This window comes from Lytechinus variegatus, chromosome 18, assembly GCF_018143015.1.
Source record: "Lytechinus variegatus isolate NC3 chromosome 18, Lvar_3.0, whole genome shotgun sequence".
NCBI classification, from domain to species: domain Eukaryota; kingdom Metazoa; phylum Echinodermata; class Echinoidea; order Temnopleuroida; family Toxopneustidae; genus Lytechinus; species Lytechinus variegatus.
Genome location: NC_054757.1, coordinates 6,076,607 through 6,096,638, shown reverse-complemented (window position 1 = coordinate 6,096,638; position 20,032 = coordinate 6,076,607). Strand labels below are relative to the sequence as shown.

The 20,032-nt window shown below is 37.3% G+C and overlaps 2 protein-coding genes across 3 annotated transcripts in view; both read right to left on the bottom strand.

Annotated features, from left to right (window-relative positions):
* LOC121431604 (steroid 17-alpha-hydroxylase/17,20 lyase-like) overlaps positions 1 to 20,032 on the bottom strand; it is a 34,620-nt gene extending 14,588 nt beyond the window's left edge. The window contains exons 1-2 of one of the 2 annotated variants that reach the window (XM_041629167.1): positions 20,002 to 20,032; positions 18,853 to 19,264 (exon numbers count right to left, since the gene is read on the bottom strand). The gene's annotated coding sequence lies outside the window, so the exon portion shown is untranslated. Of the gene's footprint in view, positions 1 to 1,119; positions 1,261 to 18,852; positions 19,265 to 20,001 lie in introns of those variants that run through there. The other variant, XM_041629166.1, reaches the window with a different exon arrangement.
* LOC121431603 (steroid 17-alpha-hydroxylase/17,20 lyase-like) lies at positions 8,220 to 15,209 on the bottom strand. Its single transcript, XM_041629165.1, has 10 exons — positions 14,839 to 15,209; positions 14,024 to 14,197; positions 12,851 to 12,944; positions 11,771 to 11,929; positions 10,918 to 11,126; positions 10,540 to 10,662; positions 9,787 to 10,026; positions 9,525 to 9,623; positions 8,870 to 9,024; positions 8,220 to 8,407 (listed from the first exon to the last, which is right to left on the bottom strand). The coding sequence occupies exons 1-10, from the start codon at positions 14,999 to 15,001 to the stop codon at positions 8,306 to 8,308; spliced, it is 1,518 nt and encodes a 505-aa protein (XP_041485099.1). The 5' UTR covers positions 15,002 to 15,209; the 3' UTR covers positions 8,220 to 8,305.

The following is a 20,032-nucleotide window of genomic DNA, read 5'->3' as shown; positions in this document are numbered from 1 at the left end:
CTTATATAGGGTCCTTTATATTCCGACAAATTAGGTGGTCTGTCGTAGATAAACAGACACAATTATTCAAACAGATATTAGATTGAAAGATAAACAGACATTTATCTAAACATATACATATATAAGATAGATAGCTAAAAGATGGATGGATGGAGAGATAAATGATTTAGGTGGATAGATTAATAGAAGATATATTCTATATTGATATATGGATAGATAGATAGACAGGTATAAAGATATAAACAGATAAGTAGGTGTTAGACAGACAGACAGATAGATATATAGATAGATAGATAGACAGACAGACAGATAGATAGATAGATAGATTGATAGATAGATAAATAGATTATAATTGATGACAAAAAAAACATGATGATGATGATAATGATTTATGACAAATATGATGACTATGATATTATATTGGATATACACATAGATTCAGAGACAGAAAGATACATAGGTACATACAAAGACAGACCGACAAGTAGATAAATAGATTGATAGATAGACAGGAGCCTCCTGGATAGCGTAGTGTAACGGTAGTAAAGTGGAGTGGAGCCTGCACGAACATCACTTGTGTGGAATAGTCTTCCTGACAGTGTACATGTTTCAGCCTCTTCAGTCAACTCCTTCAAAATTCGTCTAGATAGGCACTGGTCAAGGAATTTTGATTTGCTCTATAACTAGCCAGTGTAGGCAGTATTGTCTTTTTTTTCCACGGTTTCTAGCATACATGTACACACTTCTGACAGTCCTTTCTCGTGATCGTGTTAAGTACCGGTATATATATACTTTGTTTTAATACCATGGATACTGTACTAACACCTGAGGAGATACTACGATCGATGAACAGGCACTCAAGTTACTCAACTCAAACCTACAGCATCATGGACTTAAAGTAAAGTAAAGTTGAGGTAGGGTGAAGTCAACTACTTTTTTCAACATCTAACGGCAACAGTTCATCTGCTCTTGCCGCCGCGCGGCGAGTTCCCCCGCGATAGCTGAGCCTGAGCCGCGATGCGGGATTTGCATTGCAGATAGTATCGGGGTTTAATATGTACAGAAATTATACGACAATTAACACTAATTCAAATGAAGTACGAAGATGCATACACTCACCAAAATATCAAATACTTGAATTCACTAAACGCCAGTAAGTCTACACGTATTTATATCACTGTAAACTAGTTAATTATTTCTGGATCAGTGGATGCCAATCGTCACGATCATGTACGTGTCTAGTCTGTGTTGTTCTGTGTAAACAAAACAAAATGGGCGTGGCTAGTTGGCTAAAAATGATCACATGCTCGGCTCGACTGCAGCTGCCCCCCCCCCCGACAACCTGGTCCAGTGAATGGATGAAATGACATCATAGGAATCGTGTTGGATTGGCTTGTAATTACGCCATATGCCATATGTAGCGATCGTACGATTAATTGGTCCTTGATGAGCGATTTTGGCTACGATTTGAAATATGGCCTTTTACTCTAAAATGACTTCTTGCAATTATTCAAAATTGTTTTATTCGAATTCTTACAGCTGATTTGAGCCCCCCAGTTAAAGAGAGACTTTTCATTTATATGTTTCAGAAAAAGAGCAAAATGCGAAGGTATGCACAGATGGAACTAGTATTAATCTTAATTACCACCTATACACTGTTAAAAAAACCCTGATTTTACAGAAAAAAAAACAAGATTTTGCAGAAAGCAATAACAGAATCATTCTGTAAATTCATAAAGCAGGAATTTTTCTACAATCTAACAGAACAGGTCTGTTTAAAAAAAGGAGAAAATGGTGTAAGGAAATCTGTAAGGTTCCATAGATCTATACAATACCAATTTCCTGTAATTTTACATGATATAATGTAAGATTACGCATCTGGTAAGATTACAGGTGTTCTCGAGACTCTGCTGTAGGAACTTCTTTACAGTGTATATTATTTTGTTAGTAACCACTCTTTTCTTTGGATTTCTTCCCCCGCGCCGCTCGAGCCCTAGCTGATATGTGATGTAGCCCTTTCCCTTAATCTCACAAAACAGTTATGTATGCACATGATCCTGGTCGGCAAATGAGGAGACTGATGACATCATCATCCCCTCATTATTTCTTTTGTATTTTCTTATATGAAATATTCTTCTCATTGTCAAATGAACTAATGTTTTATTACTCCATTATCATGTGGAATTAGCATATGGTTCAGTCATGTTGGTCCTTATTTTCGAATCTGTAAAAATTGAATATTGTATAATTCAAACAATAAAAAACAAAAGAAATTGTGAGTGAGGGACATCATCGACCGTCTCATTTGCATATCACTGAGTTGTACATATCACTGTTTTGTGAACAATAAGTGAAATTTTAAAATGTCTTAATTTTATTATTTTACATCCGATTTTGATCATAAAATTTTCAGCGTTTTACTGCTTTGATTTCTCTCTATTATTTTAATCAACATTTTTCTGTGGTGAACTTGACTTTTAAGGGTAACACCGATTTTCAAGAAAGAGAGTGGTTTTAAAAGACTGGTCAATGGTCAATCGTGGCGGGGTCAAACGTAGGTATGTTGTTGTTGTTTACTTATAGCCATACCTGTTTGGTTTTAGGGTATGCTTTTTCCCCGAGGTCATATTCTGGCGACAAGGGGTCCAAATTATGAAAAGAAAGCCCGCGAAAAACTTGTCGAGGGGGATATTTTGCAAACAGAGTTAAAAACATGTTTAGGGGGTGTTTTGAAATAATTTGGTCACACATTGTGTACAGCAGTTATATTTAACTGCCACTACCACTAACACATTTCTAAACTTACATACATATCGATCGAGCGTCATGATCATGTGAGACTTAACTGTAGAAAATGGGCTCAATACTAGAAGCTAACATGAATCGTCATGATCATGTGAGACGAGTATACAAGTAAACAAAACAGTGGGCGTGGCTAGATGGCTTACCCATCATGATCAAATTTCTCGTACAGTACCAAAAATATAAAAGACTACCGTTTGGAGCATCGATTCGATCCCCCACCACGGGGGTCATTGCACATTAGATTCTTACGAATTGGTAAGTTTTTCGCGTAGCCGGGGGGGGGGGCGGTAGGGGCGGTCGCCCCAAAGAAAAAAAACTGCCCCAGAAAGAAAAAAAAGAAGAAGAGGAAAAGGAGAAAAAAAAGCAAAAGGAGAAAAGGGAAGAAGGTAAAGCTTTGTTGTTTTTTCCTTCTTTTTTTTCTTCAAAAGAATGAATGCCTATACAAACGTTGATCTTCTCTCTTTATAGAAAATTTTGCTTCCGCGCTCAGCGCGGGAAAAATATCAAAATCGCCTTTTCTTTTTGTTCCCCACACCTTTTTTCTACTCCGTTTTCCCCTTCCCGGCTGTGGGAATCGTATATTGTTGCCAGAAATTATACATGGGTGTAAAGAGTATGAAAAGTATTTTTTAAAATTGCATTGACGCAAAATGTCGGCTATTATGTACGGAGCGGGTAAACATTACCGTCACTTCCCGACTCCCCAAATGATATTTCTTTCGCTTTTAAACCTGCAAGCAATTTTATGCAAAGTATATCTGCTCAAAGGGGGAGGCATTATATTCGTGCCGTACATATGCAAAGTATGTACGACATGAAACTTTATTCTATATCGCTGGACATCCATTTCCTGTCTTGTTTTGTGCCATTGATTAAAAAAAATCAATATCACTGAAGTTTCTTAATCAAACAAAAGGAAGCACTTAATATGAGAGAAATTACACGATTTCTTTTTCTTCCAAAATAAATCACAAAATTTTCCGATCTTCGCGAGCATGAGAAAGGAAAATTAAGTCCCTTTTCTAGCTTACGTCACCCCTTTTACATTTTGAGCTTGTTTTTCTTCTTAATCGAGTTATAGTTTAAGAAATGTCAAAATTATAACTCGGTTAAAGTTTCAGATAAATTTCTAAAATTCAGAGCTTCATCGCCATTCGCGGAAAGGAATACGGCCTATTTACTTCCCACATAGCCTATACCCGTCTTCTACTGTTTAGAGAATTAATTTCGTTAACTTGAGTTAACGAAATTTAAATTAAATCTGATGTTACCTAGGTAGCCATTTTCTACCACTTCTGTTCTCAATCTTTATAAAACGTTTTAGCTTCCGTGAGAGGAATTATTTCGAATTCCTCAATGTTTTCCCATTTTGGGGGCGCTAATAATTCCTTTCGATTTGTTTTCTTTAATTACAGCAAGTCAATTGAATTCGAGTTAATAGGGGTACTAGAAACGCAGGAAACGTCGTCTTCTTCTCCGTGATTTGAATTTGATGAGACATCAAAATCTTCGCGCTTTGCGGGAATAAATATTTTATCCGTCCATAATATATACCCGTCTTCTACTCTGTTTTGGGACTTGAGTTAACGTAAATTAACGAAATTTAAATCAAATCTGATGTGACCAAGATAGGCATCTTGCACCACTTCTGTTCTCAATTATTATAAAACTTTTTAGCTTCCGCGCTTCGTGCGGTAAGAGGAATTATTTCAAATTCTTTAATCTTATTTCAAATGTTTAAGCTCATAATTTCTTTTGAAAACATTTTTTATCACAGCAATTTAATTGAATTCGAGTAGATAAGGGTACTACATACTCAAGAGACGCCTTCTTTTTGGTGATGTGAATTTGATGAGATATCAAAACCTTCGCGCTCCGCGAAGTTTTTACCGCCCGTCCTAAATTAAACCCTGGCTACGCGGTGTACGGGCTTTCAAAAACCAAACAAAATTAAATCCTTTTTGTAAGTGACCCTAAGTAGTTCTGGAAAACTAATATTTGTTTTCCTCGAGCCGAGTCCCTAATACATGTAATACTTTCCTTTAAAATTAATATGCTGGAAGCCTACAAAATTTGGCGTGGTGGCCTTTGAATTAGTCTTCTGACTTTGAAAAAAAGGGGGTCGCGGGTTCAAATCCCAGCCATGGCGTAATTTCCTTCGGCAAAAAAATGTGTCCACCTTGTGCAAAACGATATGGGAGGGGCGGGGTCGGGCTAGAGAACATGCTATATTTATCATTATATATTATATTATATACTATATGCGTCATATTAATTCAGGTGGATAAAAGCTTGTCTTTGGTCATATTAGATGTGCACTCATCATGCTATGATATTATATCGGAATGACATCTTTTCAATTTTGTCTTCAAAGGTGGATGGTTAAGAAAAAAAATGGGTCACATTGAGCGCTTGTTATACTTTGAAGAAATAAGCCCAAACTTTGAGGGGGTAACAAGACGACAGCTGGGCAAAATTTATGTCAAAAAGAAAAAATGCGAGCGAGCTAGTGAAATAAAAGTCTATTTAATAGAGCTTGTCAAAACATTCGGAAAATGTAATTATTATATCCCCTCTCTCCCCTTTGTATTTTTTTATTTGTTTCCTTCGTTTTTTTTAAAATTGGTCATGAAAGAGAGGGGAAGGGGAAGGCAAGTGGACTCACCCCTCCCACATTTTGTTTGTAAGTGCAGTGGCAAGAGGTGTAAGTTTCAATACAAAGTCTTTTCTCCAGAAAATGACGGGGTGAACTAAAAACAAAAGAGAAAGAAACCCGATGTTCATCCTTTTGTTTTTACTCTCTTCTGTCAACCTTACCTTCTGTTCTTTTTTTTTCTCTGCCAAAGGACTGGGAAGAACACAATGTGTGTCCACTATGTCAACACACTGTAATCACTCTTGTGTGACACTGTATTATTTTCAGCAGGGGGAGGGGAGTGCTGTATTCCCTCTGAGCCCCCCCCCCCCACCCACCCGAACGCCCGTTTGCGATTTTCAAACAGAATGTTTATTTTTAATTACATCTTATATTTATAAAAAAAAAACCTGAAACATATTTATGAATAAAATGAAGAAACTCCCAGAGCACACGTGACCCTTGAAATACCCTTTTAATTTATTTATTTTATAATTATGTTCGGACAATTAAGGCCCCCAGCTAGTTTAACTGGGAATTGTAGGTCTATGTCATCTACAAAAAAATCATTTAGTAGATAGGGGGAAAGTTGGCATTTTACCAGTATCCTGTAATTAGATGTGCCCCTATATTGAGCTCCCTTTTGCAAGTAAAAACACTCTTTTATTACCAGAAGAAATGCGCCAAATACAATGAATGATTCTTATCCCCAACAAAACCCCCCCCCCAACAAACTAAATTGATAAATCCGGGATTTATCTCTGTATGTAGGGGGCGGGGGAGTAAAATAATGAATACGTATGGTCAAGGAATATACAACTCATCTAAATTGTTAATGTAAGTATAAAATCAGTTTTATTAGACATCATTCAAATGCGTTGAAATGCAAATTTATAATAGTAATAAAAACAAACATAGTAATTGATCAAAATAACAAAAATGATAAAATACAAAATAATCAAATCATTAGACCAATACCATATCATATCAATATCCTATCCATTGTGATTATTTTCTAAATCGATATCTTGTAAAAGGAGAAATGGCGAGTTGTTTTATTAACTCGCCATAGTTTAAAGGTATTGTTTAACTTTGTGAGCAGCCGATTTAAAAAATTCTCAAACCAAGATGAAACATGTGTACAAGTGCATATATTAGAACTAATAAACCCTGAAAACAACCACTATTGAGAATGAAAAGCTAAAACTACAAGGCAAACCCTGATTTTGTAAATAGGTGTCTTATAGACGCCTAAATAGTACACATACATGTAAGTGTATGGGATGAAATTAAGATGGTGTTTCCGGTCACTTTATATTTCAATTATTGAAGCACTAAATAATTATTTTCGAACGCAATTTTTTCGGGGCTTCATTTTTATAACATATCACAGACACAGGTGACAAGTGTGACCTTCTAGCTCAGATTTTTTAAAAGTCAAACCAATGTTCACCAATCACTTTAAACGTTCATACCTCATTTTACCCATTAATTATTTACTAGACAGACAAGCTTTTCAGCAAGAGTAAATCAAAGTAGAAAATTACTGTATACCAAATACATTATGCAGTTTCCCGTGAAATCAATGCCGATAAGAAAGTTTGTAATCCGGAAGTTATCTTTCAAAATTATATGCCCCCTTAGGTAAACATGAATAGATAATAACAACTTGGCAGGGTTGAAATCATTGTTACTTGGTATTCTCTAGATCGTACTTTGCACTAACATTGATTCATGCATGCAGTTGGCCTTCTAATTGTCTTTTATTTCCGTACCACGGAAACAAGTCAATAGTTCTCCCATGAACTATTAGAGGAACTGCGGCCTGTAAAAATAATTTTGATTTAATCATTCACGACAACACCATTTAGCATACCCTTTTACATAATTTAAGTATGGCTAAATACACAATCTCATACAAATCTCCATAATCATATTTCAAGATAATTATGAATAATGTGTTTACACTATAATTATGTAACAACATTCAAACTCGACAATTTTCTTTAAAAACCCTAGCGATTTCCTTTCATTGTGTAAACAAGTAGTATATGAAGTAGAAAAAAATATACCACGTCCATTATATTAACTATAAAGTGTATATTATCATCATACTTTTACCTCAAAACCCATTTCGTTAATGATTGCCGATTCATTTCTAAATGTTGTAAAGATTTTCGCAAGAATCTATTTCTCATGTGTGATCCGTTAATTGCACAATATCAGAATTCTACATTTTACAGTAGAAAGTACGCCTGCAGTGGTACTCTTTATAATTATTGTAGCTGCTGTATTGAGGGATGAAACACAATTATATATGCATGCACTCTTCTATATCTGTTAATGCCGAATTGTACCAGAATAGTAATGGTTTATTGGCAATACATGATTGGCAGCCAGTGGCTTAAGAACATACAAAGATATTATCAAATCATTATTATACCCTCGAATTTGATAAAGGGTAACAATCTTGCATCATTATCTTTTTCCTGTCGGAAATGAATAAATACGAATTTGAGTAAGGACTTGAAATCGAATATGAATCGTACAATGAACAACCCTTTCACGGAGGAGAACATGTCGTGCCGTAGTATAGTCCTGTGCAGTACCTAGGATTTTTCGTTTTCAGATTAACGAACCTTCGGAATTACAAACCTTCGGAAATACGAACCGTCGGAATAACCGAACCTTCGGAATAACGAAGGTTCTGAATTACGAATGTATGCGGGATTTTCTACAGGGGGGGGGGGGCAAAATCGTCCGCCAAAAAATTTGACAAGCAAAAAAAAAAGGTCTTCAACTTCAAAGGAGGGGGGGGGGCACTGGTGGCTCGTCGCCACCCATAGCTAGTGGTCCTGTGTCTACTCATTCCCGCTTGTTCATCACTATCTCATACGGAAGAAGGACCCTTCCCGCAGCAGACTTGGGGATCATGTTGGTGAGGCTCTCACTTTCTTTGCCAGGAACCTGATAAAAATAGAAAGAAATAACCATTAACGTCCTCAAATATAAACTCAGGTCACAAAAGAGGGTATACAACGTGGGAAAGGTCCAACAAGTCGACGGACAAGCCAAGTAATAGGAAGTTAAACAACAGTCTCACCAGTTCCAAACAGAACGATGCAACTGGATGTATAACTTAAAGGTCAAGTCCACCCCAGAAAAATGTTGATTTGAATAAATAGAGAAAATCAAACTAGCAAAACGCTGAAAATTTCATCGAAATCGGATGTAAAATAAGAAAGTTATGACATTTTAAAGTTTTGCTTAGTGCGTTCATTTTGTTTTGCTGGAAAATGTTTTTGCTTATGTCACACATCATAAAAATTGCTTCAAGGATTTATCTCAATGAATACTGTTGCAGTTTTAACGGTATGATTAGACTTAAACACAATGAAATGTGTGAGGAAGAATATGAGAGTATATCACCTTGCTGAAGGTATAGTTCTGCATGAACCAGGTAAAGATGAGGAATAGATCGGCCTTGGCCACGGCTTCCCCGAGACATCCTCGACGGCCAGCTCCAAACGGCATAAAGCTCGGTGGATGCTCACGGATTGAGCCGTCTTCCGAAAGAAAATGCTCTGAAAATGATGATACAATTATAATTCTATCATTTCAAGATGTTGTCCAACATCAAATATTAACATAAGTCAATATTAAAAGTCTGACATATCATTCTCGAAGTATGGCGCACCACATGGCTTCTTATTCGGACCACTATTATTCTTATATAGCTCTTGTGTATAGTTTTACACGAAATCAGGGCGTAGTAAATAGCTGATGGGAATGCTTATTTTTAAGTGTACAGGGGCCCGTTGCAGAAAGAGTTGCGTTTAAACGCAAGTCAAAAAATCAAACGCAAGTCCCAAATGCGCGCTGTTGATTGGTTGAAAATCAAGTTGCGCATGATTTTTAGAGTTGCGATCGATTGCAACTCTTTCTGCAACGGGCCCCTGAACACTAGTCTTAATGCAAAATAAAAAAGGGTAACCTTTGTTAGTAACGTTATAACGAATACCCCTGGACCATGCAAGCTTAAAGGCACATGTCAAGAAGGGAATTTTTCTATTAGAGGACATACCCGGGCAGAAGTTCTCGGGATCTTTCCATTCTCGTGGATCAAAATGCATGGAGAAGACGTTCATCATCACCGTAGTGCCTTTGGGGATACTGTAACCTCCTGCAATCAAAAAAGGAGAGAATTCATTGAACGCTTGAGGAAAGATTGTCAGTCCTCTATCTAAATCACTCTCATTGGACGACACAATACAGATCATTTAAAGTTATGCCCGCTTGTGAAAGGCTCGTGGAACATTTTTGCTGAACATAAAAACTGTACTTACGCAAAGTAGTATCAGAAGTCGTGGCGTGGGGGATGAGAACAGGTGCTAAGCTTGAATAACGCAACACTTCATAAACCGTTGCCTCCGTGTACGGTATGGTTCCGCGATCCTCGATCATGGGGACACGATCACGCCCTATCACACGATCGATTTCATTTCTGATCTTCTCAGCGATTTCGGGGTGTTCGGTGACCATCGCCAAAGCCCAGTAGAGGGTGTCTGTGGATGTTTGGATACCAGCTGAAAAAAAAAGAAAAACAAAGACATAAAAACAGCTTTTTTTTACAAACAATAAAATAATCATAAAATATGTTAAATACATTCATCTGTTAACATGCAAACACTTAGTTTTACATTTTTCTAATCCAACAATGTGACTGTAGTTCAGAGGGAAAGTCTCTTCCATTTTATTTCTGCAAGATACCCACTTGCATCAACCTGGGCTGAGCGCAGCATATAATGTTAAATATTACGCCATGGCTGGGATTCGAAACCTGTTTAAAAGATCAATCCACTGGGCGCTGTGGCGTGCGCCTGTAATCCAAGCTACACAGGTATGTCACAACTTCATGCAGAGGTTCAAAGTTCGAGCTCTGGTCACGTCTTTCGGATGGTGACGCTAACAGTGGGTCACCGAATAAATGATTATATCAGATGATTGCACGTTTGTTAATGGCTCAATCACACACACACACACCCACACACATACACACCGTCACACGCCCCACAACTTAACTTCCGGTCAATACTAACCACTGAAAATATCCATGATAGTCCAGAGGATGCGATCATCGCTTAGTTTCTCCAGGTTCTTATCTTCCTCAATAGCTTTCTCCTGGGCATCAAGTAGCAGATGATAGATGTCAGTCACTTCACCTAAAAATCATGTATTTAACAAATATTGATGATAATAATGTTAACCAGATGACGATATAACTTTACCCAATGAAAATGAAACATACAAATCTTCTTCGTCAAACCAAAGGCAACCCATTAAGGAAGCTAGTAATTACTTTGTAAAATTGCACGATTGCACTTATTACAATTATTTTATGTTCATTTTATATCATCGTTATTATTATTAATTACTTCCATTATTTCCGAATGTTGAATACAAAATTATGATATTACCTTTTATATGCTGTTCTTTGTGATCTGCGATCTGGTCGACGACAATATCCCTCATCCTATTCATCAATCCCAGGACAACGCCACGCTTTTTTGAAGGAACGTACTTTAGAAATGAGTATATATCCTCAGGAAACCCTAGACCCACCTCTAGATTCATATCATCAGAGATCTTCATGAACTCGAGGATCTTCGGGTCATGCATGTCGAAACTATATTGGAAAGAGTGAGGAAAGTAAAGGGTCAGTTAACCCAAAACAAGGGCGGTTTAAAAAGCAGTGGGAAGCCCAAATATCTGACCCGGGTATCTGACCTACGAAAAATATTCAGACACGATCAATGTGCCAATACCAACAATGAATAAACCATGATGAAACTCGTGGTAGAATCAAAAGTAATGTTTAAGACTTTTTATCAACTGAAATTCTGAAAATAGAACCTCTCGCCAAGCGGCCCTCAAGGCTCCATATTAGGACCGTTCCAGTTCAGTGTATTCACTAATACACTACGATCATGAAATGAAAGCGTTTCTTTTGACAGTAATCCTCTTAAGAATATTTGAACTGAACAAAAATATACCATGTTCTTCTGGTCCTCTTGCTTTAGTTTTCGTAAGGTGTACAATGCAAGAGTCTGAGGTATAGAGATTTGATTCACTCATTTCATATGACTGCTTGACACGTACATTGGGTTTGACGTCTAGTCTTCACCCGATGTTAATGTCAAATGTCAAATTTGACCCCTAACTTTGTACGCCAGGAGCCATATTTCACGAACTTATAGCTCAACTCTAGAGATCTGTTCACTCTATACAATTACAATTACATTTTAATTTCTTCAAAAATTGATAACAAACCTCTTTCCGAAGCACATCTCAGAGAAGATGTTGTTCAGGAGAAGTGAGATGAAGCTTTTTGGATCGACTGGTTGACCTAGTGTCTTTTCAACCTCAACTTTCAACTTGGGGAAAGCGGATGAGAGAAGCTTGTGGAGGGCTTCTCCTGTAGCGAAGTGCCTGAAAGAACAATTCAACCATCGTGACGACGACAATAACCATGATCATGATAATAATAATGTTAATATAACGTTGATGATGTTGAGGAGGCTGAATAATGATAGTAGTAATAATTATGATAATAAAATGATAATAATAATAATAATATTAATAATAATAATGATAATAATAATAGTTACTATGATAATGATAATACTAATAATTATTATTATCATTGTAATGATAATAAAATAACAATGATGATAATAATAATGGTAATAATGATAATAATAATAATATTCGAGGCAGTTAAAACGCACCACTACGCCCCGCGACAGAAGCTGGGGGTGTTTCATAAAGCCAATCGTAAGTTAGGAGCGACCAGTGAACCTTTCCTTACGCTCTAAACCATCGTCAATGAATATTAAATGGTGAAAATTATTTACCACAAGAAAGGATCACCAGTCGTTCTTAAAGTCACTGTTATATTAACTAACGAACAGCTTTATAAAACGGCCCCATGCCCCGTGGGTGGGGGGGGGGGGGGGTACACAATGTGTGAACCTTCCCCTCTTTATTGAGGATAAAAGGCCAACCCTATCTGAAATGATGACTTTTTATGTGTGTTTTTATTCTCTCTCTCTCTTCGGATTGTTTCTGAAGGATATAAAGAACATTTTGGAAATAAACTTTATGTTTGCTCGCCATTCTCTTCGTAAAGACAAATCACTTTTTTTGCGATTTAGATCTTTGTTTTTTGCTTGTCAAAAGTGCCCCCACCCGCTGCAGAATCTCTCCTGATTATGTGCCTCCCCTTTTGTAAAAACATGGATCTGCGCAAATCATCTGCCCCTTAGATCTAGACCCACGACACTTCCTATACAACAGAATGTTTGACATAGTCATCACGACTTCATGACAATCATATGGTCCTAAACTAACCTCAGAGCTGTGTGTCCTAGTTTACGATGCATTCTCCAAGTATCATCGTACATTCCGAGAGCGATATCTTTGTATCCATCGGAAAATAAAGCACCTGCAAAGACGAAAGAAATTCGTCATTATCGTCATTATCAGATTATAAAAGAAAATCTTTTGAATATGTTGCTGCCGTCCTATTCAATTCTCTCCCTTGTGATACAAAAAATGCACGTCCCTCCATGCATTAAAAAAACACTGTAAATCATTAAAATTTTGACTGTCATACATGTAATTACACTGAATAACTTGATGTAAATGTAATGATTCCATGAGTAAATGTTGATTTCACTCTATGTATATAATCTTTTCAGATTTTACTATATTATATGTTACATACATTGATTTGCTAGATTTTGAATTATTTGTTAAACTGCAAGGCGCCTTCGGAGAGCAATTTTGCATAACTGAACAGGCCTACCCTGTAGTATAAAATGAATAAAACCAATAAATAAATCAATTCTCTCTGTCAGGTATTTTCAAATCCGCGTTTGTGTATGCCGATATTTTAAAAGAAAGCAAAAACATATCGAAATGTATTGAAAGACACCATAATGAAATTGGGGTAAAATAAGATACTGTATTAAAATAATTTACAATAAACAATATCTGTAAAATGGAAATGCGAGTTCACTTTCATTCTTATGATTTTTTTCATGACCTGGGGCCTGTTGCATAAAACCTTTTACCTGAGAAAACTCTGGTAAAAACTGAAGACTAAGGTTAGTCTGATTTCTCCCATTGACTTTAACACAGGGCAAAATCTCCGGTAAAAACAACCTAAGTTTTCTCAGGTAAAAAGTTTTATGCAATAGGCCCCTGGAATGAATTGATAGTATCGATCCTATAAGTTACACCATATATTTTTCCTATAAGGGTATCTTAGAGTTACACTACCCAGACAACTCCCTTTTATACCATACTTCATTCTTTCTTCCATTCTCTGTTTCTTGTCCCTTTTCTCCTAATTTTCCCCCCATTTTTTCCTCATCTTAAAATTAATAGGAGGCGTTCATCCCCTTTTCCCCCTTACCTTTGGCGCCGACCATGCATTGACATTAATTGACGAATATCTTTTCATACAATTTTTTACATTTACATTGATTGCTTAGGTCTAGGCCTGTACTCTTTCTTTACCTGATGGGAATCTTGGCCGGCCTGCAAATTGGACACCCTGCTTGAGAAGAGCCTCCTTGATGACCTCCTGATGGTTTAAGACGACCATCCAATGTTCACCCAACTTGAAGGCAAAGATGTCACCGTACTGCTTTATCCAGGCCGGGAAAATCTTCTCCATGCTGTCATTAAATGCTAAAAAATAAAGCAATGTGAGATGCATTCAGTATCGAAAACTAGACTCGTATACTGTCATCGCCGAAAGCCCAACAACCTCCTGCCCGTACATTACCTGGTACACCCCCGCCCAACATCAAAAGATAAACGTGTGCACTAAACCAAAATTATTGCTTTAGTTGTTTGGGGTTATCATTATGATAACATATTTCTGGCAAAATGCGTTAGCAACGTTGAGAAAGAGAAAGTGAGGGAGACAAATAGAGACAGACGGTGCAGCTAGAGAGAGACATACAGATACAGACCTATGGAAAGAAAGAGCGGGGTGGGAAAGATGGAGATAGCAAAAGACGGGCGAGCAGTGAGAAAAGTATTTTCAATATTGGGACAGTGATTTCGCTTATCCTGTTAGGCTGTCAAATGATATTCAATACAGTTAATTTCTAAAGCCGTACACATCTAAGGCCAATCGGGATTCTAGTGAACTCTAAGAAGCATCATAAAGCTAAGAAAACCACCAGAATGAGATGAGATACTTGTAAGGATTAAAAAAAACTTAACAACATATATTCATAAAAAATCTATTCAGAAGGGTGGGGATGAATTAAACAGTACAGCATAACATGTTCCCTATCCATAAAATAAGAGATTGCACTTACAGAAAAGACTTCCAACCAGAGGGAATCCTCTGGGTCCGGGAGGGAAGTTCCTAGGTCTGACTATCGTCCATAAGGCCAGAGAGATGGCTGCAACTCCAAGTGTAGCTGTGATGGTCAATCCATTGACCTGTGGTAAGCTTGAATCACCAAGAAGGTCTATCATGATGGTGTCAACCTGTCACTGATTGGTGTCGATCAGAATGATAAAATAAGTATTGGGTAAGAATCAGTTGTGCTACAATCAAGGGGTAGATCTATCGTATGCAGAACCTGGAGAGTGGCGTCAACTCCTGTACTGCCTGCTCCGTTGATTGATACTCCCAGAATACGTACACCCGGCGCCGCGGTGTATGAGTTATACTCACGTGGTTATACTAGCTGTGTATTATGAGGAATTACTGATCCGTTTATTACTAATCGACCTTCTTGTCGTACAAAGCAGTGTTAGTATTGCATAAGCATAGCGATAAATCCCATGACTTCAAGCAAATATTACATCACAAATCAAATCGAAGATTTCCCTGTTTCAACATGGGGTGACGTGGAATGGTTTTCGTGGACGTAGTCCACCTTTTTCTCCAAGGTTTTCCATTTTGCTCCACTACTGGGGTATGTATCGGGGGGGGGGGGGGGGGGGGGTAGAAAAATGGAGATGGGGAAATGGAAGGGAAAGGGGGTGAAATGTAAAATCATTTCATGGAAGTTATGTTTATCAGCCACTAAATTACATTCTCATTTTAAAAGGTATTTTTTTGTAGCTCGCTCGCTCTGAGAAATTGCCCTTCCTACACATCAGAATGTTTGACACCGTCATCACGACTCAACCACAACTAAGGGATTTCGTACCACAAAAATTTTGACAAGCAAAAAAAAGGGTCTTCAAACACAACTAAAGGATACGTCCCTTGCATTGGTTGTGACTCGTCACGGGGGGGGGGGGGGGTAGTATGCCCCCACCACCCCGTAGGTACGCTAATGTAAATCACGTAACAGTTTTATGACTTCCTAATAATGAAATGGTCCCTTTTTCAGAATGGAATTTTTGATATCGACAAGTTTCATCTCGCGCTTGAAGAGAAAAAGGAGAATCAATCATTTTCATACGATGACAAAATGTCCTTACAATATCCCCGGGTGCTTGGTCTAACTTAATAAGTTAAGAAATCGGCTGTTATATATAGTTAACTATAGTAAAATCTCATGTTGATTCCACATCATTGATGTCATTTGTGGGTTCTCATATATGCTTGTGCGATTCAGTAGCGAAAACGACTGATTTATTTTGAATAAGACCATTGTACGTGTATAGTTGGTTTTCCAGCATTACGCGTGTGTGTTTTTTTTTATTCATTTCAATTCAGTTGCTATTGGAGTGCACTGGCCTTTGCCCTCGAGAATGTCTGTTGCATTATTTTGATTTACAATAAAAGTTCAATGTCTGATCATAAAACTCATAATTAAAGGGGTACTGCCGTCTTTAGATAATTACATAAAAATAAACAGAAATCATTTGCATGTACATGAGCACCTGCCAAGGTGGATACGTGCGCTATACAAATCCAAAATGTGCGATAGGATAGCTAACCATGTAATATCTCCAGTTCTTTTTTCGTATGTTATCACATGAAATTATAATTGATTTCATATCTTCACACATTTGTGTATGATATATGTCTCTGACGGTAAGAAAATAAGTCGAAGCAATTATGATCTTATTCATTTAATCAGAGGTCAAGTCAATGTTTTCGTTCTTGGTGGACAAAATAAGAATGACTATAATTTGATATAATAAAATTCAAAAGAAAGTGAGGATATGACATCATCATCTTACCAATCGAATAAATGCATAGAATTTTAAATCGAAGTAATGCGAAAACTTATAATGTCATAAGTTTGTTCTTCCTTGTCTGAATCTGATTAAACTTTCAGTTTTTGTTCGTCTGATTTTACTTTTTAAATAATGTTAACTTCAGCCTAGTGTTTCCCTTTAAAGATCATCATGAACGATAACTATATTGGTATAGCGCCATCTGTAGCCTTCAAATGCAAATGCGTGTTGTGGGTAATACGAGCGTCAACGTTTACCCCATTGATAAGTGTGTTAATAAGCATTGAGAAATAAATCATAAAATAATATGGATGGAAGTAGATGGAATAATAATTCCTACACGTAGATAGGAATATCCGAAATTTCATATCTGACCAGAAAAGGGTATGTCAACCGTCTCATTTCGAAAACAAATCGACATTATTTTATGAAATCATCTTATGACGAGATCTCATCCATAACCTAAAGCTGTAAAATGGCACTAATTCCTCCGCCAGTCGAAGTAGCTTCCGACACCTTAGTGACGTCCCCAAATTGACAATGTTCAGCGACTGTCCATGATCCTAGAATCAGTGCTAGATGGGAATCATATGAACACGCTTTTGTCAATCAGCTGTATCAAGTTAAAAATCTTAAGAATACGTTGCGTACAATATCTCCTTTTGCCCTCGGAACTATTTATCGGGCTCATGAATGCCACCTGTGGCGTGCGCCTAATCATAACTACAAATGGAAGAAGTAACGAATTCATGCAGACCGAGGTTTGAACCTCCCTTTTTATGTAATTTTTATTATGATTTTTATACAAAACACTATTACAATCGTTGCATCGGGGAAAAACATCCAAGAAATTTATTTATCCAACGCAGTACTATGCAACATAATACAATGAATTACACAAACAACTTTATTTAGACCTAAATAGTGTGGAAATGGAGGGGACCTCTGAAAAATACTTTCCAAGATCAAGCACATGCAAGAACTTGAATGGATTGAAAGTCGGGAAAACCCTTTACCGTATGTGATGGAAGGTAAATTAAATTTGGATTAACTGTTGCTTAACTCTGCACAAAACTCTTCATAAATCAGGTGTTAAGAGCGCCATCTATCGAAGCATTCCGGTTAGCCTAAAAATGTCATATCCATTATCTTGAGATTATACAAGCATACACAAATTATCACGCGGGGTTTTTTGGTGAGTGATAGTGCCTGTACTTAGATGTGTGTTGCGGTGATTGTGTGCTTGTGACTCTGTTGGGAGAACTGCATGTGTGCTGGGATGATGTGATTGACTGTGCTGGCGTGACATGTGAATTTGTGAAATGCATTGAATTTTCTGGCGAGTTTTCTAATGTCAGGAGGCAATGCATCGAATATTCAATGAGGGATTTAATATTTAATATCAATTTTAAAAATGAATAAAAATTGAGCAGTAGTATTAAACATTATGTAAACGAACAAGCACCCGAAAACTGCGATGCGAAACCATACCAAGAGCTAAAAATGAGATTGGCTCTGGAAAATTGAACAAGACTCCATGACAATAAAAAAGACCCCCCCCCCATGCATTTTTTTTACCCTTACATAAATTAAAATGTTTAAATTATTCACTTGACATGAACATTCTGTTTGACAACAATACAGTACCAGTATACATCAGTAATAATACATCAATGGATTTTATTTTCCAGAGATTTCCAATCAATCGTAGATATTTATACATATATATAATAATATGTATACATATATTTCTAATCATTTATTATTACTATTGAGCATACATCGATCACATAATTCGAGCTTGACATGGCCTGACAATCATTTGAATAAAAAATAGCAAAAAAAATAGTAAATAGTAAGGACCTCCCTCATCACTGATGTAAAAAATCGGACCGAGAAAATGCCTCCGTGTTCTTAAAAAAAATAGTAAGATAGCAAATAGCAAGGACCTCCCTCATCACCGCTCTCAAAAAACCCGGACGATCAACTACTATCTTTTTTTACTTGGCCTTATATAGATAGATAGAAAGACAGACAGACAGATAGATTGATAGATAAATAGATTATAATTGATGACAAAAAATATAATGATGATGATGATAATGATTTATGACAAATATGATGACTATGATATTATATTGGATATACACATAGATTCAGAGACAGAAAGATACATAGGTACATACAAAGATAGACTGACAAGTAGATAAATAGATTGATAGACAGGAGCCTCCTGGATAGCGTAGTGTAACGGTATAGTAAAGTGGAGTGGAGCCTGCAGCCCTGCACGAACATCATTTGTGTGGAATAGTCTTCCTGACAGTGTTGTTTCAGCCTCTTCAGTCAACTCCTTCAAAATTCGTCTAGATAGGCACTGGTCAAGGAATTTTGATTTGCTCTATAAGCCAGTGTAGGCAGTAATCCAGTATTGTCTTTTTTTCCCACAGTTTCTAGCATACATGTACACACTTCTGACAGTCCTTTCTCGTGATCGTGTTAAGTACCGGTATATATACGTTTTAATACCATGGATACTGTACTAACACCTGAGGAGATACTACGATCGATGAACAGGCACTCAAGTTACTCAACTCAAGCCTACAGCATGGTAATCCTCTGTTTTAGGGGTCCAAATTATTTTAGGTAGCTAACTTCAGGCAAAAGTCACGAATGCACTTACAATGAGAATAAGTCGTCCGCAAGCTACAAGGCCGTGAACGTACAAGCGCGCTCGATCGCCTATCAGCCTGGCTGCGCTGGTCAATTGACTGCTCTCCCGGGGAGTCAAGGCGAAAGGTGGGGGGGGGGTCCAATAGATACATATATATTGCTATATATCACCTCCTCTGTTTGAGGGGATTTTATTAATTGTGGCATTGGGGGCACATTTTAGGGCATAATGATGACATTGGTAGCAAGGGTGGTGTTATATAGCAATATATATGTATCTATTGGACCCCCCTTGTGCCCGTGCCCCTTAATAATGGAGCAGTTCATCCCCTCTTGCCACCACCCCTTCTCCTTGCTACCAATGTCATCATTATGCATTAAAAATAAATGTACCCCCCAATGCAACAATTAATAAAATCCCCTCAGAGGAGGTGATATATAGCAATATATATGTATCTATTGGACCCCCCCCACCTTTCGCCTTGACTCCCCGGGAGAGCAGTCAATTGACCAGCCAGGCCGATAGGCGATCGAGCGCGCTCGTACGTTCACGGCCTTGTACTATTGTAGCTTGCAGACGACTTATTCTCATTGTAAGTGCATTTGTGACTTTTGCCTGAAGTTAGCAACCTAAAATAATTTGGACACCTAAAACAGAGGATTACCTACAGCATCATGGACTTAAAGTAAAGTAAA

Excerpts from the sequence above, each read along its gene's own strand:
- LOC121431603 (XM_041629165.1), bottom strand. The coding sequence starts at position 15,001 with ATGATAGACCTTCTTGGTGATTCAAGCTTACCACAGGTCAATGGATTG. Across the intron at positions 14,198-14,838 it reads TCTGGTTGGAAGTCTTTTCT|CATTTAATGACAGCATGGAG; the intron begins GTAAGTGCAATC and ends TTTATTTTTTAG. Across the intron at positions 10,027-10,539 it reads TATCATGGATATTTTCAGTG|CTGGTATCCAAACATCCACA; the intron begins GTTAGTATTGAC and ends TTTTTTTTTCAG.